Source organism: Phalacrocorax carbo, chromosome 10 (genome assembly GCF_963921805.1).
Source record: "Phalacrocorax carbo chromosome 10, bPhaCar2.1, whole genome shotgun sequence".
Lineage (NCBI taxonomy): Eukaryota > Metazoa > Chordata > Aves > Suliformes > Phalacrocoracidae > Phalacrocorax > Phalacrocorax carbo.
The window spans coordinates 4602397-4629464 of record NC_087522.1 but is presented as its reverse complement, the minus strand read 5'-3'; the positions used below and the strand labels follow the sequence as shown (position 1 = coordinate 4629464).

Here is a 27068-nt window from a genome sequence, read left to right as displayed (position 1 = left end):
CAGCACATGGACCCCGCTCCCCTCCACCCCTTCAAGATTTGTTGGCGATGCTTTCAGCCACCACCACAGGCCCCCAGGATCCAGGGACCATGCGTCTGCCGTCGCTGCAAGGGCAGAACCGCTGCTGCCAGGGCAAGTTAATGCCTGCAGTTTCCTTCAGCACGGGCAGCCCGTGCTGCCTGCTTCCACCATACCGGCTTCCCCTTCCCACAGCCTCAGCCATCCCAACTCAGCATGTCATAGCGGCATTAAGAGGATTTTGGCCGCTCCAGTTCAAATTTAACCAGACCCTTGATTTCAGCTCTTGGTTTCATGCAAAGTAGTAGCACAGGTCCAGATTGCTGCCTGAGGGTTGGAGTGGTCAGAGCAAGGTGTAGGTTGTAGCCTGGGGCTTCACAGAGTGACAGATCTCTGCAAGTCACTTTGGTTCACTTACCCAGGGATAACGGTTTTGTCCCGCAGCAACACGGCTCAGCAGTTGAGTGCTCGGAGATCCACGGAGGAAAAGCATTTCCTAAACACAAAGTAGCTGCTTCTTTAACGTGCAGCTGAGCCCACAGCCACAAGCACCAAGGCACACAGAGCAGCATCCGCAAACCACAGAGCTGGGGAAACCGGGCTGTAAACCCCGTTAGCACTGCTCACCCCAGCATTCCCAGCACGTGACACTTCCACAGCTCCCAGTCCACACTGGAACTAACCCAGGCACATCCCTGCCCACACACATCTTGCCGTAACAACTCACCTCACATCGCTTGAATTTAAAATGTGACACCAAAGCCTGCCTCCTAGGAGGATGGCTTTGGTTTTGGAGGGAAATAAAGAGGCAGGAGGCAACAAGACAGACCTGGTTCAAAATCAGTTTCACTCTTTATTTGAAGTTTTAACATGCCACCAGCGTACATGAAAGTTGCACATTCAGAATTCAACTCACTACTAGAACAAAGGGCCAGATGCAAACACAAGTGTCAAACGAGAGCACAGATGGAGGAGCCCAAACCGAGGAGCTTGTCGGTCTTTGCGACCAGGCTGCGCCACATCCCAGTGGCACTTCGGGCGTCAGAGGCTAGCCCTTCAGCTTGGAGGGCAACCTCCCTTTGCCATCTCCAGGCCACTGGTTGTGACCTGGGTGTCCTCTCCCAAGGCAGCCCCGTTCTCCTTCAACAGGCTAAACAAGCAGTTTTGGTAACATCTCTACCAGAACTGAGGGTGTTTGGAGACCAACTGCCCATTTAATGCTTTTCTGAATTCCCCTTTCTATCAATGCCAGCAGTTTTTACAATGAGAAACAATTTCCACCCGCTGTTTATAGGGAGAGACGACAGAAATAGGGACTCTGACATTTTATTTTCAAAGAAAGTTTTGATAGAAAAACATTTTCCCCAGCAGCCTTGGGCAGGGAGTTGCAGCTTCCACTTCAAAGGACAAACTTCAAAAACAAATCCAGTGTCCTAATGGTTTTGTGCTACATTACTTAATTGTCATACAGCTAATTAGCAATGCCTGATTTCACATTCTCTGTACATAGATGAAGTTCACAAAAGAAGGGGCTACTTCAAACAATAAATAAAACAAGGCACCAGGCAGCCAGACTCCGACAACATTAACATAAAATGTTACACTTTACCATTTAAAAAACTGAAATAAAAACCCCATCATGATTAAACCTATATTGATCTGTCTTCCTTCAGATCTCAGAGCTTTGAGTCTCTGCAAGGAAGGGGGGAGAACGTGACGCAGGAAGCAGGGACTTAGCGTGAGCGTCTGTGTATGTATTTCGCCAGCGTGCAGCAGAGATTTTTAAAATTCTAATTATTTCCCTATCACCAAGTAAGATTGGGATCAATAGGTGGTACAAACTGACCCCTTTCCTTGAGTGTCGGGGGAAATTAAAAAAAAAAGAAAGGGGAGGGCAAAGCGAGAGCATCAGAGGTCAATGCCACAAAACAATAGATATTGATGTCTCCATTCATTTCAAACAGCGGAAAGGTCAATGCCTCCCTTGCTTCATGTTTTATGGCTGAAATCCTGCTGCTAACAGCAACAATGTTAGTAGTCAGACCTCATCCATCCTTTTTTATTATTATGATTATTTCTAACCAGGTTAGCCATTTTGAAAATTTGACGAAAGCTGGGAAGCAGCAGTGGGGGGCAGGGCAGGAGGAGAAGAGGGGAAGCTGCCCTGGAAATTAATGGAAAGGACGGTTTCCATTAGTTTTCGAGCCTGCCTGTCCCCCCACCTGTGCTCCAGTTTGTCCCTCGCTGCCCCCTAAAAAATGAAAAGGGCCTGAAGCAACATCCCTTCACTATTAATCATTATTCCCCGTACAACATCCCAATTGGTTTCTATGGAAATGATTCTCCTGCTAGAGTACCCTGGCTGCCTGCGCATCTAATCAAAGAGGCAGGAGAGCTGCAATGGAAAGAGATTTGCCTTTGCAATACCCAGCACGGCTCGCCTGGCTCCCTGCACAGGTCTCCCTGCAGGCAGGGGCGAGGAGCTTTGGCTGGACGCTCTCCGCTGGGACTGGCCAAGGAGGGACTGCATCTCCCTTAAGCAGATGAAACAACCCTCCTGCACCGATTAACTCTACAAATGGAAAAGGCCCACAGTTCTGTGGCCATGGGGGGATAAGCCCATCCTAAAAAAGGGCTGCTGGGAAAAAGCACCCAGCACCTCACAACGCATAGTCCCATTCGTGTATGTCACGCCAGGACTTTCATGCCTCTGAAGACCAGCAAGGCAAAGGGACAGATCCTGCTCTGCTCCCCCAGGAGTCTCACACACCTGGGTAGCGGAGGAGGTAGTCACGAAAATTAAAGTGGGCACGGTCTTTGCTACCTGCATTAGCAAACCCCTCCCTGCCCTCTCCTCCCAGGGGGGCATCACCTCGCCTGGGCTGGGGGGAGAGCGTTTTGCACTCCGGCAAGCTCCCTGCCATGAGGCAGGTCAGCCCTCCTCCCCTTTCACAAGCTGGGAAACTGAGGCCAAGCCTCACACTGTGTGTCCACATCAGACTCCTGCCCTGCCTCCTTTCACTCCCATCTCTTCTCCTGCATAACCATCTCCCCAACAGACGAGCAGCTACAACCCAAGCTCTCCTGAAGGGAGAGGCTGTTGCCACACAGCCTCCTTTCCAAACTGTGCAGTGGATACACTGCCATTTTTAATGAGAGCATAGAATCAGCTTTGCAAAACAGCTGAGGAAGCAAGCCTTTAACCTACAGTCCTTCTAAGAAACCTACCGAAACTCTGATGACTTAGTCCCACCCAATTCCCCAAACCAAACCCACCGTCACTCTTCGGGTCTAGACCCTTCCAGTCTGCAGGAACCAAATGTCACGTTGCTAAACAAGACTTTGGACATGAGCAGAGCAGCAAACAACTTCTGATTTTACCTACTAATGTCACTTGTCCCAGAATACCCTTCTCCCAGAGAAGCGCAGACACCTTGTTGGGTGGTCAAAGCCAAGATTTCTTCTGCAGTGCCCAAAGATTGGAGGTCTGATTTGGAGCGCAGCAAGAAAAAACGACAGCAGGGACTGGGAATCCTGCAGAGGCAGCCCCTGCGAGAAGGGCACCTTCTGTAATTGAATTCATTTATTTTAGACTATGGACAGTAGCATCAGCAGGCTCGGAGATCACCTCATTAGATGCTCACAGAAAGCGGGAGAGAGATTTCTGGAGAGATGGGGACAGAGACCAGAGAAAAGGAGGGGGAGTTTCACATTAAATAAAAGCTAGGAATGAAACACCCGTCTCTCCGTCCTCCTCTCCTCCTCTAACGCTGCACGCCGGAGTCTCAGCGCTGAGTGGGCTCCGAGTCCCATATATTGCTCTGCTCAGAACATATGGTGCTATGTTTAATAGCCCGGCTCTGCCAATTGGGGACTATTAGGGTGGGTTCTTTTCCCAGTGTAAATGTTGCAGAATATAAATTGTAATTAACACCGATGCCAAAATAGCACTTAGAGAAAATAAGCACATTATTAACATCTGGTGAATCCTGCCTGGAGTGCAGAAGCAGCGGAAATTCTCACTCACCATAAGAGGATCCGTAGTAGAGATATCCACCATTGGCCCAGAGTTGGGGAGTCGGGGGTGGAAAGAGTTTTTAGCTCTTTATCACTATTAGTAGTGCTATCTTTATTACCTGTGGGTGACCTTTCCCAGTCCTGATCATAAGTGGTAGCATTTGCATCAGGATTTCTGACCCACTTGCGTGAATACAGATGTCTAAACATCACACTCCAGGCAACAGAATAATGGCATTATAAAACATGCTTGATTGCCTGCTCCAATCTAGCAAACACAAGGCAGACGGGTATCACTTTGCCAAGCAAAAGGTAAAGCATGTTTCATCAGGTTACTCTAACCCCCAAGACCAAAGGGTTAATGCCACCATTAAGCAACAGGTGTTTTCTGCATACCACTGTCCCCCAGCCTGGATTTTCCAGCTGGACAGCAACAGGCAAGCTGGCGGCTCTGCCGAACTCTTGCCGCTGCTGCAGCATGTAGGTGGAGTGGAAATCCCTGCTGAGGGTGGGAACGGCCTCACTCCTGTAGCACGTACAAAACGTCGGGATTCCTCCACAGGACAAAACAAGTCCCCTTAGGCATCGGAGAACCGTCTCCATACCCCCAGCCTTTCCTCTACCCTGCCCTGAGGCGAGAGGCACAAGGAGGAGGAAGCAGCTTTGCAAACGCTGGCTGCCTAACCCTTGCTATTTACTCTAGGAAAGAAACCCAGACAAAATCCAGGCAGAGCTGAAGTGGTCTGAACTGGGCAGAGCAGTGGCCGGTGTTCCTGCCAAAAAGTACATCTGATTTGCTGAAGTGAGGGAGAAGGAGAGAAGAAAGCTGTTGGAGAGGGAGAGAGGGATTCAAATAGGCGAGTAATATGACAGAGGGTAGAAAGAACGACCTCGTCGGGAGAGCGGGAGAGAAAACAGTGGCAGGATGCCAAGAACAGGGCACCAGCTCCTTGTGCTCACCCGTGCAGTGTCTAACCCGAGGCAGGGTGTCAAATACTCCAGGAGTGATCGCAGCTGAGCTGCAGCCACTCTCAGAGCACAAGCCAGCCTCACCACCTTGTTACCAGCTGCAAACCAGAGACGGCTGCTGCCACCCTGTCCTGAGTGGGGAAGGGAGAGAGACTCAGGGCAGACGGCAAAAGCACTCAGGGGTTAGTTTCAGCAATGCAGACTTGTGCTAGTAGAAGGCTAACATTAACCTGCTCTTTACCGCCATAACCTATCTGAGCACAAGGGTTACTGCAGTCTGGCTGAAGATTTACAGCAGCAAGACAGATTCCCAGGCAGGTTCACACCTGACTGATGGGAAAGGAAGGAAAGTCCTCCAAAGCTGTGAGGTGCATTTGCTCTAAAATCTAACCTGTCGGACCAGGCTTCCTATAAACCACTGATCACTGAGCAGCATTTGGGAGGTGCCACCTTGTGTAGAAAATGCTGACAAGCTGATGGGGGGCATCATCTTTGGATGACACTGGGTCTCCCCAGAAGAGCAGTGCTCAACACATTAGGGAGCTTTTAGGAGGTTACAGGTGGAGGAGTTGGACAGCTCCAGTTGACAGCTCTTTTGCAGAAGACAGACCCAGTGTGCTACCACAAAATACTCCTGCAAAAGGGAAATCTGACTGCCACCCAGAAACGTTGCTCCAGGAGTTCATAACTTGGCTTTTGGTACAGCTGTCTGATGCTTTCAAAAGTGCTCAGTAAATAAGGCAATATGAAAGTGATCCAGACCACTACTAACGCCTGAGGAAGTTCTGTGGAGCAGAGAAGCTGACTGAAATCACACTGTGAAAATACTTCATAACATCTCTAAAATTAGCATGAGCTCAAGGCATGGGATCTAAGGACAGAACTGGAACATTACATTCCCATCTACACTGCAAGACAGACTGCATTTAAATCAGATCTGAGCCTCAACTTATTCACTGTAGGCACCATCTACCCTAGGACAAGGATTTCCAAAAGAGCTGAGAACTTCTTCCACCAGACCAACTGATGGAAACAGCATCAGCAAGAACATACCATGGTCAAGGCGTTAATTACCTTAATTTGTTATTCAGAAAATTTAAAAAACAAGAAGGGTCCTTGTGGTACTTCTCAATCAAACAAACCCTTTAAATATATGTGATTGCATGTGTGACTACAAATGCATATTTGTAACACAGAAAAGATGTGATGCACTTCAATTGAGCAACACATTTTTGTGCCTCTTAGCTGGCTTAGGCTTTCTACTTTGCCAAAAATTGACCGAAGTAAAGAATGATTTCCACCAACATCACAAAGCACACTGCCAAAGTACACAGGGGCCCTTAGGAAATACAGGCGACACACGGGAAAGAGCACTGTTAAGTCAGTTTCTCTTACCTTTAACTTCAGTAAAATAACAAAGCAATTCATATTAACTGCAAGGAAATAATCATCAGATTCCAGGAGCCTTTGAGACAGGATTTTCAGATGCAAGCAATATCCAACAGATGTTTCCCCACTGCAAAGGACCAGCTTTTTTTTATTTTGCAATTGCACCTATTTAAAGTGATTGTACAGCATCCAGTGAGGTGGCCAGGAGCTGAAGACGGGGAATCCAGGCCAACAAGAAGCTATTTCATGTGTTCACACTGACTGTCCTTTCCATGCTGTGACAGTCACCACCACAAGTTGGGAGGTTCCTCAGCCACTCTGCTTTTAAACAAGGTAATTTCATCCAAGTGCCGCATGGGGACATCTCTGATGACCTCTGTCAAGTCCTCATGAAGCAGAGGGAAAATGACGACATTTAATGCAGGGCGGTCCGCCTGGAAACTAAATCAGACACAGGTTATTAGCCAAGGAGAAACACAAATTCTCCAGTGCAAGGGAAGACGATTACAGGGATATAGATCACACAGCGGTGTGGGCAAGGAAGGGTTGTTCAGATGAGGCAGGAGGGGCAGCTGGAAGGCAAGGTCTTCCACTCTCCTGTGCATCAGCAGGGAGCGCAGGCTGGGCTTGCACGCCTTTCCAGTGAGACTGTTGAGCTGACACAAGCCCAAATGGGGCCGAACATGAGGAGGGAGGAAGAAGCTTTTAAAACTAAATTAATTAATAGATCAGAGCATACAGGTATTTCTTAGAGGACCAGAGATCCTAAGAGCTCTGCCCAAACTGCACAAGGTGCTCAGCGATAACAATTTAAACCACCTACAAGCCAGCGGCAAATTGCAGAGCCATTAACAAAATCAGGCCAGAGCAGCGCCAGGCATCCCCTCGGGGCTGAGCCTGGGATTATCACTTCAGGCTGGGTTGCTCTGCATGCAGAGTCTACACGCTCCGCAATTAGAGCAGGAGCAAGTTTTAAAAGCTCAGATCTGCAGATAAGCATTTAAGTGTGCGGGCACACACACACACACTGCAGCCTCCTTTTTAATCCAAGTTGCAGAAAACCTGTCCTGGCACCACAGGAATTTACCCTAACAGAAACACTCACAAGTATCCCTGTTTGCCATTTGAATTTTGGGTTCCAGTTTCTGAATCTACAGCCTTAGCCTTCTGGTCCACTTTTAGAGAAATCTACATTTTCCTCCTGCCCTCCCAGCTCTTCTTGCCCACATCACACCACTGGGTCTGCCTTCCAGCACACAAGCCAAACATCACAAGCATGAGAGAGGAGCAGCAGGGTTATAACTACAGAGCAGGGGAAGAGAACAGCAAAAGTTAAAGCCATATATACAACGTAAAAAGAGCTGTACAAAAAGAGTCCAAGATCCCATCAGCAAGTACTCTACATGATAGCAACCTGGTAAGAGAACGAGGGGGGAAGAGAAATAGTATTACTCAGTGTAGCATAACAAGAGTTCAGCCTTTTAAAGATGGGAGGTAAAGGGAAGTTATGCTGTAACTTAAGAGTTACACCCTTAAGATTAAAAGACTTGTGACTATTAGCCCCATGCCACCAAGATGCTTCCTCTGAACCGTGTGACAAGGGCCAGTTCATTATCACTCTAAAGGAGGCAGAGTCAAACTGGCAGCATCAGTCTCTTGAGGCTGAATCAAGTTGTGTTAGGTCGAAAGAGGAATTCACTGCTCAACAAACTTCTCATACAGATGCGTATCTGGAAAATTCCCAGCTCATCTCTAGTTCTGAAACGGCCAGATCTCTGTCAAACAGAGAGGGAATGGCTGGAGATTCGGCTGCTAGAAAGACACATGAAAATCCCAGGTAGCAACAGAGAGAGCTGACGAAGAGGCCGTGAGAGACTGGCATTGCCCAGGGAGACAGAAAGGACATTCCCATCCACAAACGATTTGGAGTACAGCTGCCAAAAATGTAGCAGAGAAACTCCCATTCCAAGGCTAGTTGCTCAGTCCTGGTGAGTAAATTAATTTGCCTGAACATAAGTAGCTGCAGGAGTAAGGATTTCCAGCATCAAACTACCCAGGGCAATTTTATATCTTTCTGCATCACAGACCTGCCCTTCAAGCCTCATGCCTAAGGGCTGGCAGAAAAGGACACTGCTCCTTGAGTGGATCTGGGGGCTTATGTAGGAGCTGCACGGCTTCTTACTTCCACAGCACTGCCTACAAGAAATCAACCACCAAATAACCGCTGATCTGGGAGGCAACTGGTAAAGTCTGAAGTGTAATCACATAAAATACAGCAAACGTCTCTTTGATAGTCCCTCCTCTGCCTCAGTTCTTCATGTTTCTTATCCAACACCACAGTCCTGCAGAGAAAATCATGTTCATAGACAAAGTTTACTTCAGTTCAGCTAAGAAGAAACAGCCATCTCCCCAAGGCAAAGAAACCTCTGCTTCTTTCTTTGTATATAGACTCTCCCAAATTAGATCTGCACGCTGCCTTCTCACCATATACAAAATTGTAGTTTATAAGCAGCCTTTACATGTAGCTATAAAAATGAGAACCTAGACAAGTTTAGATGACAATCTGCCACCAAGACAACTGAAATACCCCAACACAGTAAGTATACCTTCCAAAGAGGCTGGATTTATAGGAGAGGTTTGAACTTGATCTTTTTTTTAAAAAAAAAAAAAAAAAAAAAAAGAAAGCTTTGTAATTTCGCCCCCCCCCCCAACAGGAAACTGTATGTTACTGAAAACCTTGTAAATTCCATACCCCAGCAAGTTGACGCCGGAGAATTCTTTCCACATACAATTTGCGTGATTTAAGAAAAAAAAAATCAAATGCACATGGTTCACTATTATTCTCAGCTAAATGTGCGTGCAAAGCCTCTCCTTTAACTGCCTGTTAAAAAACACCCTGATTTTAACGAGCAGCTGTCATAATGTTAAACTGGGATTAGCAGTTCCCAAAAGCAGACTCCCTCTGCAATCTACGCTGCTTTAGTCCTTCCCCGGAAGGCAATTCCTTTCTTCATACACCTGTCCAGGTGGGCTAGATTAAGTGAGAAGCACTTAGAGCACTAGTTCAAAAGGCCCCGGGCACGGGGAGGAGATAACAAGAAGGGGAAGAGATTGAGTTAATGAGTTGCAGAATAGCTCCTGTAATCTTCTTGACGGTTCTTTCCTCATTCCACACCTGGATGGACTTCAAACTGGATCCACCTCTGCAAGCGCATGGCTTGTAAAATTAAAACCCGAAGGACAGAGAAGGATGTCGACCTGGGGAGACAAAAGAGCTGCAGTTTCAGACATGAAACCCTGCTTTTTTTCCAAGGGAAAGAAGCCAAGGATATGCTTGCTTGCTTGCTCTCTCCTACAAAATCTCCAGACTAAACTCATCATGATTAATTAAATGAAAGCAAGTTTTCTAGGCAACTGACTAGCAGCCCCTTCAAAACAGATCCTTTAATCAGAAACAACCACTGGGATAACAAAGAAAATACCCCCTGATACATATTTTCCAGCATAGCCTCTGGTCCAGCAGACTCAACGGCAAACCAACAACCACCCAGCGGGAACTTTTACAAGGAGGTCTCTGAAGCATCCTCGTTTGGATGTGGACACATAGCGGGCCTGGCTTCGGCAGCCGGCTGGAATCATCCATGGAGCTGGGAAACGAACAGCCGAAGCACAACCTGTGTCAAAATTCCTCCTGGTATCAGCAGAGGTATAACCTCACTCTACTCTATAGTCAGATCTTGAAAAAGTTGCATGTGGCTGAAAGGGTTAATGGCGCTTTGTTATTTGCCTCCAAAATTATCCCAGGACAGGTGGGGACCGGACACAGTAAGGTTATTTTCAAGTGAACAGCTTGGTAAATAAGCCTAACACTACGGTCTCAATTACTTCCAACTAGCGTGGCAGGATCCAATATGTAGGTCAGGGACAAAGTCAAAAAGAAAAAGTCTAAAGCAAGGCTGCACTTTGATCAGATTTCCTCGATTTTAGCAAGACAAAAGAGTCACTCCCTGGAATGCAGTTACCTCTTGGCAAACACTCTCAGCGTGTGTATTCTGACATACCTCTAGAGAGGCCACCGAGTCCCCAGGACTCCACCTGCTGATAAAGCTAAAGGGCAGCCCAAAGCCGTAGGAGAATCTCACCAGCCAGCCTGTAACCATGGATTATGCCCCCCTGCAATTCCCTGCACCTCAGACCCCAGAAGGCAACAGCTCTACTGCATTAGGTACTGCTCAAACTTACTTTCCCTTACTTGAAGGAAAGGAGAAGGCAGTATTTGGGACAGAAGAATTTATTTCCCCCTTGAGATTTCCAGAGAAACCTAAGAAAAGCCCTACACCAAATTCAGACATCTCAGCACATCACACTCCACAAGAGCTGGCAAGCAGGAGTAAAGGCACACAAGGTGGTATAATTAAGCACTGGAACAAAAGCAACACACACCAGATAAAATGAGGAAATACTGTGAATCAGGTGTGGATCAGGGCCAGATTTTTGAACTCCACAAACTGAGGTGAGCTTATGGGAAAAGAGGCTCTAGAGAAGGAATGTAAGGAAGGAAACCAGGAGAAGCTTGATTTGGAGGAACAGAGCACAGCAGAGGCTGAGCGGACGTGGACTCCGGTTTGCATGGCTCTAACAAACGCAAACCAATCTCTGCTGCAGACACACACCTTCTTCTTCCTCCTTTTACACTTCCCCCACAGGCCGGTGAGCTGCTCCTGGAGAGGCACAAGTTTTTCAAGAGAAGAGAATTCAGACCAACTCACTTTTTGCCCTGTACGCAGCTCTTTCACCTACATGCACAAAAACCCTGTTAATCCTCCGCCAGGCACAGCATAAGTCTGTTTTCACTGGAAAACTCTCACATCTGAAAGTTCAAATGTGGCATCTGTCTTGAAAGCTTCAGCCAGCAATACCTGAGCCAGGCTGGAAACTCCCATCCCTTAAGCATGGCACGGTGGAATGGAGGAAGTGCCAGGACAAGCTGGAGCAGCTGACAAGCGGCATGACCCAACATACATATACACACACAGACTTTTCTCATCTTTTCAGGGAAGGCCAGACATACGCTTAAAATTTGTTCCACTGGCCGTGCCCCGAACTCAGTACCAGGGAACTGCCAAAGCTCTCCTCGCTTACAGTGACTGCCAATAGTGTAGAATGAAGCTTCTCTAGAGCATCTTCCAGCCACACCAAAGAAACTGCAGGTAGAATTCCCCCAGGCCCCTTCCTCTGGGAGCAGGGAGGACCCTTGCCCCCCCTCACACCCCCCAAGAAACCTCCCAAGAGAGGTCCAAAGCCTCCACACACTGAGTCTAAAGCAGACACATTCCTTAGTGCCATTCTCACTTCCAAGCCTGCCAGAGTTCCAGCACTGAGCAGCCTTCATTTTCTAACCTCAGAAATGGACTTCAGGAGTTCCCAAGAAAACCCACTGTGATTCTTCAGGTTGCTCTTAACTCCATACAATGAGATAGTTCCTCCATAAAGGGTTTTCCCCTAAGGGCGTCTTCCATCCCCTCATGACAAACTGGCATTCTCCCAAGGCTTGTGATTCCCCCTCACTTTAAGTCCCACCACTGCAGCCTCCAACCTGAGATGCAGGGGCATAAATGGGACCCTGGAAGTCATTCGCACACAACCCTGCCAACTCTTCCATCATCTTCAATGCAGCACCTTCTGCCACTGCATCGTGTCATGTGGAAGGAGCAATACACATCAGACTCATCCTGAGTAGAGGCAAATTACATCCCTCTACTGTGGTTTCTCTCTGTAAGGCATGAATGACACTCCGCTACTTCTCCTGTGAAGTGAACCACTTGCAGACTGAGGTTCTTACATTATTTTGCCGGCTGAACTCTGCATCAGTCAAATGTGACCGGACGACTAGAGGGGAAGGGAATAAGAACCCAAAGAGCGATGCCAGAGCACCCAGGACACGTCCTAGGGGAGTGCTCTGCCAGAGCAAGCTGAAAGTTATTTCCTAATCTCTTCCACAAATTAAAAAGCTACTGCAATAACTGCTCAATTAGATTTATTTTACTATGGAAATGCTTTAAAGCTGCAGTTAATGCTTCCGTTCAGCCTTTCACACCCTCATGAAAAGAAAGCATGACAGTACTACTCCAATATTATTTCTCAGCAAGAGGGAGAGGAGTACACTCCTTGAAACCTATTTCATGCACAAACCAATCCACCCTCTAAGGAACGTTTCAGGACTGAATTCCCTTCAAAACACATGAGCTAGCAGTTACAACAAGCCATTTGGGTCAACCACAGGAATGCATTTAAGAAAAGGGTATGTTAGTGCCCCAGAAGAAGATACAATAATATGCCAAATTGAGGATGGTCCCACAAGCCGTGCTGGCTTGTAAAGTATTTGAACCCACCCAAACGCACATCCCTGCTAGAAGCAAAGGTGTCTGAGCCACACCTCAAGCAGAGTCAGCCTTCGCCAAGCCCGCCAACAAATTCTTGGGTAACGCAAGCTGACAAGGATGCAGTTTGTTATTCAGTCTGTGACAGAATGATTCAGGGGTTTCTAAGAGCAGGAAATGAAACAGACAATGAAAGCTGGAACAGGATGCTAATGATTCACTACACCAGCCTAGCGATACATTAAGTCTTCTGCAATCAGACGCAGGGCCTGAGCCCACAACATGCTTAGGCTAGCGGAGTGGGATTGGCAGCTACTGTGCTGCCTCTGGGATCCAGGAAAGCCAGCAGTTTACTGAGAGGGACTTTTTCAAGGTCAGAAGGAAGAGAAGGTGATGAAGGGATGCAAAGCCAGCTTGAAAATCTCAAATAAGCCCTGGGTGGTAATACCAGCTTTTTGCAGCGTCAATACAATTGCACCGGTCAGGTGGGCAGTGCAGGAGGGATGCTGGAGGACTCTGCTGAATTCAAAGATGATCTTGCACTTGCTTACTGCCCTAACAGCTCCCTCCCACCCAATCTAACAGTAAAAAGAATTACCCAAAAGGGGTTTTCTGAGGGCGAGCCCACAATGAGAATCCAGGCAAGAGGAATACTGCAGGGATATCCAGGGCAATAGCAACAAGGGAGGGTTAGCTCTGAGGTGAGCAAAAATTCATTTGTGATAGTTCAGTCCTGTGCCAAACACCAAGAGAGGGACTGGCTCACTCAGCACCTTCCAGTTTCATCCCCATGCTCCCATCTGGAAGCCCTATATCTGCAACTGAATCCCAGGAGGATGCTTCATCCCTTCAGTGAACATCACAGCTCTCACAGCCACACAGGGCCACTGGAATCAGCAGTTTAAGAAAAGGTAAGTTTCATCCAAGAGTTTCATGTTAAAAAAGGACAATAACAAGCAGGCGATAATTTAGGTAATGCTACAGAAGCTTGAATAGGAAGATCTAATTCAGACTGAAACAGCTATTCCTGGAAAGGGGCAGGAGTCCTGTTGTAAAAGTCACTTCAAACTAAGTGGTGCTCATACATGACACAGGCAGAAGAAGGAAGATTAAGTTAGTGTTTCTCTTTCTCTGGGTCCTGGATCCCCAGAACAGGCAGATTATCTTAAGATTGTAAAATTCTCTGCACTTTCCAGCAGTGGTTAACCCTCAGAGTCACCCAAGTCTCACACTCGCCATTTGCTGGAGACAGGTAGGCAGCGTGGCTAGAGGAACGGGGCAGAGAGCTCAAGGTAGGACTGCCAGCCCGCCACTCCCCACCCCACAGCTCCTGGGGGATGCTGCACCAGGGCCCCAGCCAGCCCCAGCCCTCGGCACCTTCTCCCAACAGCTATCCAACCCCAGGAGATGATGACAACGCTTTTGGGAGACATGAGCAGCTGAGGCCAGCTGCCCACCCCCCACCCCAAAACACACTTCAGCTGCACCACCGCCTTTTGCTTCCTGACCACGCTCTCTACCATAGCTTAGCTTGGATTGCATTTCTGTAAATCACACCTCACCTCTACGCCTTGACACTTTCCCCCTATGTATGAAGAATCCCTAATGACATTGCACTCAGTTTTTTTCTGTTTTGCTTTGGGTTTTTTCTTTTTCTGTTGCTTTCTTGATTTTTTCCAAGGTGTTTTTTCAAGGACTTTTCACAGGCTTGTATCATCTGGTGTTGTAGAGTCCTTGAAATCATTACAATGATAGGAGCTATCTATATACTTAAGCTAAAAATGACAAAATTCTGAAGGAACATACTGGAAAATAAAATCTGTCCTTGAGGCCAAGGGGCTATTTGCCAAAACATTTCCCACCCCCTCTTCCAGCCTGTTTTCTGCTGGTAAGCTTCACCAGGAAAACGTCTCCTGCATATTTGTGAAGTGCCCACTAACCATGCCATGTAGCTGTGCAACCCTGAAGTCATCCAAATTCCTTGCCCGCAAGATTTCTGGGGCAGAGAAATACAGGCGTATAAATACGATTATTTAGCATGCAACACATCAGTAAGCAGTGGGACACCTTCCATAGGTCACAGCTCCATCTACTGACTATTTCACAAAATAACAGTGTGGAAACCCTCGGGGAAAGCTGTTCCAAGCAAGCCCCCTCCCCTCAGACTGAGTTTTGGACACACAGCTCCTTGCAAGCATTTAGAAAGAATTCCAGCACAGCAACTCAGCCCAAAAGGGTGAAGCAAATCTCCCTTTTCTGCAAAGAAATCTCTTTGCACAGCAACAGGTCTGGGGTCACGCTTGAACCTACAACCATGGGTCCTCAAATTGTGGTATTTTAGTGTTTCTGGAATTACCACTGCAGTGGTTTTAACAGAAAAGTTATTTAAACAAAGACAACACATGCTTGGAGCGAAGCACTTTGTCTAAGTTAGGATCCAAGCATAAAAGAGAAAACACTGTGTTTGTTAGATCTACTACTATATGAAGTGCGGCAGCAGCTGAGCACCATGTGATAAGAAAAAAAAATGTCATTTTACAGAGAAACTGAGACTAGACCACTGTCACATGTGAAATCTGAGGAAGATCAGGGAAGTGGATATGGATCACTCAAGCCACATCTCCCACTCTAACCACTAGGTCCTTCTAATGTGCACAGCGTCTCCCTGAACCATGAAGATTACCCCTCCCATTCACATAGAAGAAAAAAGAAGAAAGAAAAACACTGCAATGATTTATCTGCCCAGAGGGAAACAGTCTTCTCTAAAGCTCAGAGGAGACCTTGCCCTTGCAAGCCTCTTGTTTGCTGATGAGGGCTCCAGATGAGTGCTGTTCTGCTTAGAGCGTTTCATTGCAAAAGAGGCAGAACTGAATCAGAGCTTTTAATGACTTAAATACGTAAACTAATTTGTCCCAAATAGCAGCAAACTTCAACCAGAAAGCTGCCCTCAAGAAAGCTGGACACCACAGGGCCTGGTTTAGAGCTGTCACAAGACTAACAGACATGAGAACAACTCTCTTTTTGGGCCAGTAGAACAGAAATACATAATACAAACCTTATTTTACTGTCAAAGGGAAGCGTTTGAGAATCAGTTCCGGCTTTAACCCATCGGTGTGATGCAGGAGATTTAATACCTAAGCTCCCATCACCACACCCTGTATATACACCATCTTCCAATACAACTCCGCAGCTGAAACCAGTCTGTTCTCTCCCAATCGGTCTCAGCCTCTTCTGTGATCCAAACCCTCCTGTGCATCCATGTCTCAAAAAGCATTGCACTGCACTAGACTGCATTTTCAAGCCCTCCCAGCCCTACCACCTGCAGCAAACTACCCGTGCACACCCAGCCTGAGGCCCTTCCAGTTCCCACTCGCATTTCTTCTCTTTTTAGAGGCATTGGGAGAATGGGAGTCCCCTTGGCCCCACCTCCCTGTTCAAAACCAGCAATCACTTGGCTGCTCTCAGCCTAAACAAGACCATCTCCATAGCCCTAAAACAGGAACTCTAACCCTTAATAGGACCCGAGTAATATGGATCAATTCCCCCAGCTCAAGAAAGGGAGCAAACAAAGAAAGGCTCACAGCCTTGCCTTCCCTGCTCTTGCCTCCTCCTTCCCACCCACTCCCCACGTTTTCCCCACACACAGTGTCTGCACACATTCCAAATAAAAAAAAAAAAAAAAAAAACAACCAACAAACCACCAACCAAACAATGGGATAAATCACCTTACTTCATTCTGGCACAAGGATATATAACTTCAAACTTGCTGCCCAATGGGCTTTTCCAATTTAAAACTCGGATTAAAGAGACGCTAGCAGCACATTTTTAGAGGAAGCCATGCTGTGTGAATTAGGGCCTTATCCACAGGTTTAAGCAATGAACTAGCTCACACACAGGCTTTACTGCATGTCTCTTTGCCCTTGGAGTAGCAGACAAAATGCAGTCAAGAGAAAGTCAATTCCTGACCCCATCTGAAGGCACATTTGTGCAAGGATGAGTGTGGGATCACTGGAAAAGACATGTGGTTAAAGACTCACTGATGGCTCGTGGAAGACTCCAGGCTTTGCTTACACATCATTTTCTGTATTTTGTTCTTTCCATTTTATTACTAGAGACAGTTGCATGAGAACGGGATCTTTGTTGCTTAGGAGAGCATCTGCTCCCACTGCTTATCCTCCTCCTGAAGTCATAATCTTACGTGACATCAAAATAGTTTCCAGAGCCACCAATTACAATGTCATAGAAGATTATGATTTCAGGTGTAGAATTTGCAGTGGGAGCAGATGCTCTCTTCAGCAAGAAAAAAAAAAAAAAACTACCACCACCACCACACTTCAAAAATCTTGTTTTCATACAAACGTCTCTATTAATAAAATACAAAAGAAGAAAAATAGCATGACAGCCAGAACTGTTGCTAAATATAAAAATAGTTTTTAATCTTTCCACAAGGCATCAACTGCTCTTTGGAAAGTTCCTAGGGTTTAAATTATTAAGAGGTACAGAATGGAGTGAAAATCCATTCACAACAGGGAAAAGGAGGGAGAAAAGACTGCAGAACAGCATATTTCTACTCAGGAAGCAGACATTAAAGTTTTGGCCAGTACTGCAACGGCATCTCAGAGGGGAGGGCAAAACACAAAACGGGAACTGCAGATTCTTGGTTCTTTCTAAGGATCCCCAAAGCACAACCGAAATCTACCCAGAAATGTTTTTACAGATATGAAGCCCTGTGAAAAATAAACTCAAAGACTGCTTCTTGCATCACAAGGAATTTACTTAGATGTTTCCAACAATCACTATCCCAGAAGGACACAGAGCCTTTTAAAGGCAGTACCAACCAACCTCGTGCGCAGTCTGGTAGGTAGCTAATATAGTCATAGGCTCTTCTGGATTTGATCCGCGGAAACAAGCCAAGTGTAATAAGTCAGTTTGAAGCTGGAGAAAGGCTGGGGGGGGGGGAGGAGCACCCTTTAGGATGCAGTAATAATGCCGTGTGATTTGAAATTTTTATTAGAGCTTAACAGGGCAAAGCAACAGTAGGTGACAAAGAAAACAGACTGAAGGCGGAGAAAAAGCCTTATAGAAAAAAAATAATAATGGAAAGTCTGTTGCATGGGAAATATTTTGTAAGACGACTGCCACTATTAGAAGATTTCAAAATGCCAAGCGTAATTAAAAGCTCTCTTTTCAAATGCAGTTCACGGCTCACACACAAACGTTTCCCACCACGTGAGCCTCAGAACACTGCAAGGGGCCAGGCAAAATGCATTTAAGAACTGCCAAACGTGCAAAGGCAGTTTGTACCAATTCTCCCACACGGACCCCCCCACCCCCGAAGAAAAACCCTTCACAACAACCCTTTAAAGGCTTTGAATTGCGCTGCCAGGGGATTATCAGTAAGTGACATTTACAAGTGATTAGAGGATGGAGAATTATCTTAGTCACTTGTGGGAAAGGAGGAAAGCTTCAAGGTCAAATCTCTCAGTACTTAAAATGTCGGCAGATGTTTTGTTTACACCAAAAGTGTCATTTGATTTATGATGGAGCTTTACATTCAGAACTTCAACTCGGCCAACTGAACTACAGAGAACATGGGTGGGAATGGAATCAAAAATTTATATAATACCTTCAAATATTTCACTGATTCACTTTTATTTTAATAAGAGGCTAGTTCATGTGCCAAGCGGTTACACAGTACCTATTAGCTTCTTGGAACAAGTGCTCCAAGCCATATAAACCTTGGCAAGCGAGCAAATGGAGATAAATCTTCAACACCTCCAGAAATCCCACATCAACCCCTTTCCGCACTCACCTCCGGACAATAGATTGCTGGAGATTTTTGCAAACGGTAAGAGATTCTCCCATAAACATGTGGCACATGATGACCTCAAGGCAGTTGGCCATGAATGACATCACTGCGTCAGACTGCAGAGTCCCACTCCGAGAGACGATGCAAAGCCGCTGGAGAGAGGAGCAATGACTCAGTGCCTGGAAGAACTGGGCGCCCGCAGAGAAGTACGGCTGTTCCAGCCTGCAAGAATAAACAAAAACAAGTCAATGGGCAATTCATGCTTGGGCTGCTTTCAGACAAGAGGGAAGACAACACATTCATGGGGGGTGGCAAACGGAGCAACCAGTGTTCCCCACTGCCTGTGTCACACATGCGATAACCTAACTGGCTGTGCCAGCAGTATGGCACAACAAACTCAGCACTGCAAGCTCAGACCTCTTGCTTGCTGGTTATTCTTGAACAGTGTGTGCTAAAGGACAAGGACACAAATAAGAAGAAAGGCCCTAAACTGCAGAATTCCAGCGCCCACGGGGAGAAACCCTGGTTTTGCAAGTTTTCCACAAAGCCTGTTGGGTAAGATGAGCCTTAGATCTGACCAGCAGATCCATTCTGGTCTTATGACAAGCACAGCCTGGCTTTTGCTACCTGACATCCACCAAGCAGCTGATGTGGATTTAGGGACTTATTGTTCCCAGTGCACCAAACACTGATCAAACCGGTCACCTTCAGTTTCCTGCCTAGAGAGGAGCAGGCATGAAAATCTCACAACCCACCCACACATGGTGATGCAGAAGTTGGGCCTCTGAGCCAGCAGTGACCACAACCAGCCCTTCCCGGTCAGGGGATGGCAAAGGATCAAAACTACTGCTCTCCCACTGGAAGAAGAAACATCATCAGTTCAACCTTTACCTGAAACACTTGGCCCAGAGAAGAGAGACAGGATCCTCTATCATGGCTATCCGCAATCTTACATCACAGCCCAGAGCAGGACAACAAAATGACATGGTGAAGCCAGAGCTGACCAACAAAGGGACCATGTTTCAACCAGCAGCATAACTGGATGAGTCCCTCACAGAAACCAGCCCGCAGGAAGCAGAACCTGCTTGGGGCTGGTGCCACCAGGGGAGTACGTCAGTTTAGCACAGATTTATTACAGGGCCTCCAAGTACTTGGGAATCCCAGTCATTGGGTCAGCAAGGCCAAGAGCTCCAAGATTAATCCATTAGGTGATAACAAGCTGTCCGTCCCAACCTGATCTGGATAATCTCTGCATAGGCTTTTGTAGTATGGGGGAGGGGGGGAGGAAGTATCTTAGCAACTTAATCCTGTTAATTGATAAATTTTGTTTTAGAGTCTCAGCCTGTAACTGCTGGCCAGGTAGCATTGCCTGAAGAGATCCTAACTGCCCACGAGCGCTTGGGTAATAGCTTAAAATTAATATTAAGGAGATGGGAAGCCTCTCCCAACTTTCCAACAGCGTTACTGGGCCCCTGCAACCTCACAGCAGGTTTCTAGGTTAATCTCTGTGACACAACAGACAAGCTTGCAATACTGCCTTTCGCCCGCTAGGTGACAATGTTGCTTTGGAATAGCCCCTTAAACTAGCTTCTCAGCCTGTAAAATGGGGAGGGGAAAAAGGGTAGAAGCAGCAGAGAATTAGTCAAATGAAAAAGAAACTGCATTATAAGGAGGAAGTGCTAAACATGAAAATCCCCTTAAACCTATATAAAACCTCAGATTTTACTCAAGAAAGAACAATTACAGCTTACATTGAAACGCCTGGCTGTTACAAGGAGACTCCCTTGTTCTTCCTTTATTCAAGGCTCTACGCTGCCTCTCATCTTTATTGCTCTTGGCCTCCATTTCAAAGTCTCTGGAAAGTACAGGGCCTAGACTGGGTGAAGCAACACTGCACACCCAAACGTCCTTCCTCAGATCTTAGCTCTTCCATGGCTATTTAGCCTCCTAAAGATTAACAACGCATTCACATGACCCAAGCCATTAAGCAACTGAAATTCCAACACCTGCCATCCGTTGGATGAAAGACCAACATTTTCCTTGCCTGTTATAAATGGGAAGTGGTGGAAAATGAAAACTCTCCTGAGGTGTTTTAGCCACCCTGGCTCTCTTCGCTATTGCAATGGATCAGGAACACATAGACAAACACCAGCCTTAGCTGATGAACAATAAATTTAGTCACACTGTCTTTGTGATCACAGGAGTGACCTTGCTGTTACTACTATTAGGCATTTTAGACCCATTTTGTGAACAGAGGATGATAACAGGACTGACAAGTCTAGCAGTTTCACCAACAGAAGCTGATTTAGGGGAAAAAAAGAAGAAGAAAAAAGCAGCTTTCTAAAGTAATAACATTTGGGTTCATATGGACTGGTGCACAGAAACCACCGCGGTTCGCGCCCTTTGCTTTCATAAGCACGTTTTGCCTACTGTGAAGCTCCTTTATTCACCCTTTAGGATCAGATCTTTGGTAGGATCCTTTAAATCCCACCAGGAGAGGAACACCAACAGGACAAACTCTACATTTGGAATGTTTGCCATATATTATCAAGAAAATAAAAATTTAAAAAAAATAAAGAGGCAAGATTTTAATACAAACCAAAGGCAGAAAAATATCTCGTTGGGAAACCTAAGGAGAGCTCTATGTTATCCACACATTGTAGCAGTCTCTTCCTTCCTGGACATTTGAGAGATGTACATGTACACAAGGCCAAAAAGTCAGCAAAGGCATATAGCATTTAACCCAGCCCTGACAGGCTGCTAGCTCCCAAATATGCAGCATCCACTCTTCCTTATCTAAAAGGAAGGCAGTTGCAGCATAGAGACTTTTCGCTCTTAAAACACAGGTTAAAGGGCATATCCTGAGCCCTCAAGGACAGCATGCAATGCCTTCCTGTTCTCCACAAATCAGGAAGGAAAATACCCAGTTTTCAAGCCATTACAGCTACTTTTAACCAGAACAGGAACACTTGCAGTTTTAACACCAGCCACAACAAACCATACACTACATTTCTGGAGATCCACAAACAAAATGGAGATGTTCAATGGCAGCCCCTCACCTGAGATCTCTCAAACACTTGCAGTGTTTCAGCATGTCCATGAGAGCCGACATATAGACCACTTTCCCCATCATGCCCAGGTTGGCCAACGAAAGAGTCCGCAAATGCTGGCACTGCAATCCAATGCTAATAAGCCCAGAGCCAGTAAGAATATTTGGCAGTTGTGCTAAGGTGAGGCTTTGCAAGTAAGTCAACTGGCTAATGGCAGCCACCTCTGAATCCCCCACGCTTTGCGCCCGGACACAAGGAGGCAATGAGTTCCAAATTGCTGGCTCGTTGCGGGGCATGGCAGAGGAAAAGCTGGACCCAATTATTTCCAAGGTTTCCAAAAATCGGAGGCTTCCCATCAGAGCCCAGAATACTGAAGATTCTACCTTCTGATTTGCCTGGTCTGCTAAGTTCCTCGGATACGTCTGTATCCCAATCCGCACTTTCTTTCCAAATGTTTGGGGTACCAAATTAGACGCTGTGGGAGGCTTTTCCACATTTGCAGCAACATCTGTGATGGAGCAAACAGGTAGTGCTAATGAGAGCAAGTGCTTTAGCCTGGACAGAAGCTGGCACAAGTGATTCCCTATGCTTTCTGAGCTGTGATGGTGAGCTGCGGAGAGGTTGAGGTGTCTCAGGTTGCAGCAAGACACTACCAGGCTTTCCAGAATGCTACTGTCAATGTCATCTTCCGCTTTTCGAAACAAGGACTCCGGAGCCAGACAGTGAACACAGCCACTGAGATTCAAACTGGTCAAGCTTTTAAGATCCTTCCCACCATTAATAACCCTCTGGATCAGGTGACCACCAGATAAGGTGCATCGGCTAAAGCTGAAGTAGAAAGGGTTGTTGAACTTCAAGTGTTGCAGGAGCCCAGAGCCATTAATCCAGGCTTTAGGCAATTGTAAAGCATCCAGACGTACATTTCGAGCCATAGAGTCCAGGAGGTTTTTAGTGGCTCCCGTCTCCGCAAAGCTACCAGGGGCAGAAATAAGGAAGGCATGAAGGTTCTCAGGTGTCCGATCACTCAGCACCGCCAAGTACAGCCTCACCACCTCCTGATTAACGTAGCCAGGAGCCAGCCTGGCATAAAAGACACGGAGGTTCTGGTAATGGGGGACATTGCTCTCCCCTACCATTAGCTGCCCAGAGAGCATAAAACCTTCTCGCGAGCGGTCGAGGATCTCAAAATAAAGCAGCAGTTTCTCAAGGCTTGTGCAGCACGGGACAACACCATATGACGGTGTGTAAAGGGTTTGCTTCAATTCCGAGACACGGCTAAGAGTGGCTTTACACTCACTGCTTAGCTGACTGGCATCGAAACCCGGATTTACATCTATCGCCAGGGAGCGCAGGTGCTGGAGCGTGGACAGCATCTTTGAGAGACGGAGAGAGGTGATGTGGCACCCAGACAAGTTCAGTTTTACCAGGTTCTTGCATCGTGTTACGTGATCAATAGTGGAGCTGGGCAGCCAATAGCACCCAGCCATGTTCAGCTGGTAAATCTCTTTTCCGATATCCCTCATCAGTTGCTTCACTTTGTCTTTGTTTACCTGTACTCAAACAAAACCAGATTCAATGAGATATATATGGCAATGGTGTGTACTGACTCAGTTTCCCATCTGAAGATGGGGTTAATCTAAGTGCTAACCACTGTTATGTGGCTCATCCAAAAGTCTCAGGATGCTAGCACAGTCTAAGAATTATTATACTGCTGGTAGCTGGCTTAGTCTGCCATGCTTTGGACCCTTAACATTACACTTCCTTTAGCTTCTTAGATTATGCAGTTCTGCATTACTGATTGTGAGGCCAAATCTGTTCAGCAACTGATAGTGGAATAGTGGACCATCTCCATTTTCTAACAGCAAAGCTATTTCAGCAGAGCTAGCTATCTGTGGAAACTCAAATTGAAAGGAGAATCCTTCCATTCTCCTTCATCCCGTTTCCTCTTTTGGAAATGAGTAAGAGAGGCTTCCCCTTGCCTGTACTTGGTGATACAGTCTTCATAAAACGTATCACCCTTCATTCCCAAGCTTTATTTTTGTTATAACACAGATACAATTTCTGGCTTAGCTGACTGCATGCCTGACAGCAATATGCACACGATTTTTTTGCACAACAACATGGAAAACATATTTTGAGAAAATTATAACTTTACACAACCACAGCTACAAATGGAAAGTCACATTTACTTTCATTTTAGTTTCCAGAAACACAGAGAAGATAGTTATATAAAATACCGTCACTGAAAACTAAGGGAGCACAGAGCTGTTCTAACAAAGCATTCTGGAAAACAAATGCTTTTATAAAACAGTTTATTGTTTATTTGATTTCAGAGTTCAAGAGCAGTTCATTTATGCAGACACATAGGAAAGTTCTATTCCTTGGCATTTTTTCAGAAGTCAGATTTGTCTTCATAGCTAACAGAAGAAGCAAGCTACTCTCCCCACCTTATAGTCTTTCTGAAGTAAAACTGTATGGGTTAGACTCTTGTCAAGGCAAAGTGTTGCAAGTTTCCTGCAGGTTCTCCTGACGTTCAGGACAAGGTCTGTGCAAGGGACGTAACTGAGGATGTGCAAAAGGATCTCATCTGAGAACTCCATCAAGTTGACGCCATTGCTTTCCTCCTCGCTCTCCCCACTTATGATCTCCTGGGGGGGGGGGGGGGGGGGGGAAGGGAAGAAAAAAAAAATAGAAAAGCTACTAGCTCAGAAATGTCAGCAAAGATTGTGAGAAAACAGATACCCCAAGTCTCATAAGGATTTATAAACTGAGACAAAACAGAAACACTTAAATCCTTAAGTATTTCCATCTGCAAGAACAAACCTTAGAAGACAACACGGAGGTAGCACAAAACTTCACCCAAAGCCACAGTACCTTCACTCATTGTTTTGCTGTTGGCTGCTTTAGAATGAGGAAAAAAAAGTTCACATTCATTCTACTTTTGCCACTTACTTTGCAATTGGCAAGCGACTGTCTCCGATTCTTTCTAAATATAATGCAGCAGTCGCTTTCCACATCTTTTCTCTAAGTAAGTGCCATCCATTTCAATAACCATAGGAGTTACATAATCATATATATATATATACACACACACACACAAAACTGCAATCCCGCATTGGATCACCCGTAGCTCTTCTGCAACATGCTTACACCTCAGCAATTGAAACCACATGACTGACAGCTGGGCTCCAAAGGGGACAAGAGAGCCCCTTTGCTCCCCATCCCAAGCTGCCTTCCGTCCTTCCTTCGACACCAGGGTGACAACAGGCACCCCAGCAACAGCACCCCAAACCCGCTGCGACCACCTGACAACAAGGCAACAGGGTGCGCGCTGCCTTGTGCGGCGCAAGGACTGGACACGGCCCTCAGCCCACCCCACCGTGATGATGGAGGTTTCAGGGGGCGGTGGGGACTTTATAAAACTCATCTTTAATAAAACTCAAATTGGCATTAATGCCATGGCATCCCCTAAAAGGAAGGGGGAAAGCTGATCCCACCTCGCAGCCCGCGTAAACCCCCCCACAGAGGCACCCCAGAGTGGGGCGATTCTGGCGCCCGTTAGACGGCGGCAGGCCCGCCTCAGGAACCGGATCCCCGAGGCCTCTCCCGGGCCGAGCCCCGCCGGCACCTCCTGGCCCCGCCGCCATTTGAGCCCCCTCACCGCCCCCGGGGCCGGCTCCAGCCCCTCTCGCCTCACCCCCATCCCTGAGGGGGGCCTGGCTGCCCCCAACCCCACACCAAGGAGACGGCGGCGAGGGACGAGCCCCGCCGCAGCCCCGGTTAACGGCCCTCGGAGGGGCCGGCGCGGAGGGAGAAGCGGAGGGTGGGAGGAGCCGCCCGCCGCCCCGACTCACCTCTCCACAGCGGAACATGGCGGCGGCCGCGCGGTCCTGCCGCCGCCACCGCCGCCTCCTCTGGGCCCCGCTCAAACCGGCCGCCTCCCGGCCTGGCTCCTCGCCGGCCCGGCCGCCGCACGGTTCTTCCGGCGCTGCCATGACCCGGCTTCCGCGGCTCGCCACACCCCCACCGCCCCCTGCGCCGCCATCTTGAGCGTGGCCCGGCGTGTGGCGGGAGGGGGGGGAGGCTTCAGCCGCCGCTCGGCGCCATCTTGAGAGCGGCGCCGCCATGACGGGAGTGGCGGGTCCATGTTGGGATGCCCGCATCAGCTGTGCCGTCCCCTTAACAGTTTAGACATCTCTGAGGGCGCCCTCATCTTGAAGGCAGCAGCTCTCAGCCCCGAGCGGTGCAGAGGCAAAACCCGGCTTGTTCAGAGGGCCTGGTTCCCTCACCTCTGCCCCAAGACCACTGGTTCTGAGGCATGGGAGACAGCAGGATCCAGGCAAGCGGCTGCTCGGCCTCCTCCGCCCTGGGCAGCTCCCAGCCACAGGCCCTCTGCCACCCCAACAGCTGACTCACAGCAGGCCTGCACCCCGCAAAGCCCTGAGTCGGCTCTGAAAACATAAATCCACCCTGCAAGGAGCCATGGGGCGCAGCTGTGACTCAGCAGGCGAGTGGGGGGGGGGGCAGAGGGAGCCCTGCCAGGCTGTTCTGCGGCCCCCAGGGTGCTCGCTGGGTTAGCACCCTTGTTTTCTGGGGAGGCAGCGGAGCATTTGGGAGAATGATCCTCTGCCGGTTCATGCCGTGGGCTGGAAGCAGCTGGGACATGGAAGACAGGACACCCATGAGCACTGAAAGGGTTGGTGCTAACAAGGGGACTGCAGGTACCACCCCCATCCTCCCAGGAAAACACTACATATAAACCCAATGGCATCAGGTTCACTGGTCACTTACGTAAGAATCATCAATCTGGGTGCTAACCAGGCTAAATATTCTAGCTTTGGCTGCAGGTGTGAGATACAACCCTTTGCTTCAACTGATGCAGAGAGGGCCATGCAAAAGTCATCCAGGGCTGCTCTGACTGCAGCCATTGCACACAGCAACGTCCAAGGGGAGCAGCTGGCTCAGCACTGTTACTCTTAGCTCCTCATCCCAAATCTCAAGTACAGACAGGACTGCAGCACTGGAATTTCCAGTTACGTGTATGCTTCGGGAATTTTGTTAATAGAAAAATGTGTTTTAAGGATGACCCGCAAAGGAATATGAATAGGTTACTGCTTTCTTCCTGCTTGATTGTTGCCATTTAAGGCCATAAATTAGATTAGGGGTAGACTGGGGGGTTCGCTTAGAAATAGCAAGTGCCTCAAGTCTTGATTACCTCCTTTGCTTCTAGGCCTGTGAGAAGGCTCTGCAGACGAAGAGGAAAACGCCTCTTAGCCCTTAGATGAGGGAGAGCCTCAGTAAGAGAATCGGTACCTGCTTTGTTTGTCATGTGTTTCACTTAAACACAAGGTAATGACAAATTAAATCCGGAGGCCCTTCAGTCAAGCCTGACTTGTTTGACATCTGGGAAAAATACCAGCCTACCATGTTTGCAGT

General features: G+C 47.4%; 1 protein-coding gene across 1 annotated transcript; it reads right to left on the bottom strand.

Moving 5' to 3' along the window:
• Positions 1–846: 846 nt before the first annotated feature.
• FBXL18 (F-box and leucine rich repeat protein 18) lies at positions 847–25678 on the bottom strand. Its single transcript, XM_064461532.1, has 5 exons — positions 25487–25678; positions 24080–24280; positions 21642–23182; positions 18586–18804; positions 847–6834 (listed from the first exon to the last, which is right to left on the bottom strand). The coding sequence occupies exons 1-5, from the start codon at positions 25625–25627 to the stop codon at positions 6678–6680; spliced, it is 2259 nt and encodes a 752-aa protein (XP_064317602.1). The 5' UTR covers positions 25628–25678; the 3' UTR covers positions 847–6677.
• Between the last annotated feature and the right edge of the window lie 1390 nt (positions 25679–27068).

Bases quoted from the DNA above. Each gene is read 5' to 3' on its own strand.
- FBXL18 (XM_064461532.1), bottom strand. From the start codon at position 25,627: ATGGCAGCGCCGGAAGAACCGTGCGGCGGCCGGGCCGGCGAGGAGCCA. The intron at 23,183-24,079 runs GTGGGGAGAGTA...GTTTGAGTACAG, and splicing joins TACTTCAGAAAGACTATAAG to GTAAACAAAGACAAAGTGAA. The intron at 18,805-21,641 runs GTGAGGGGCTGC...TTATTCTTGCAG, and splicing joins AAGTGTTTGAGAGATCTCAG to GCTGGAACAGCCGTACTTCT.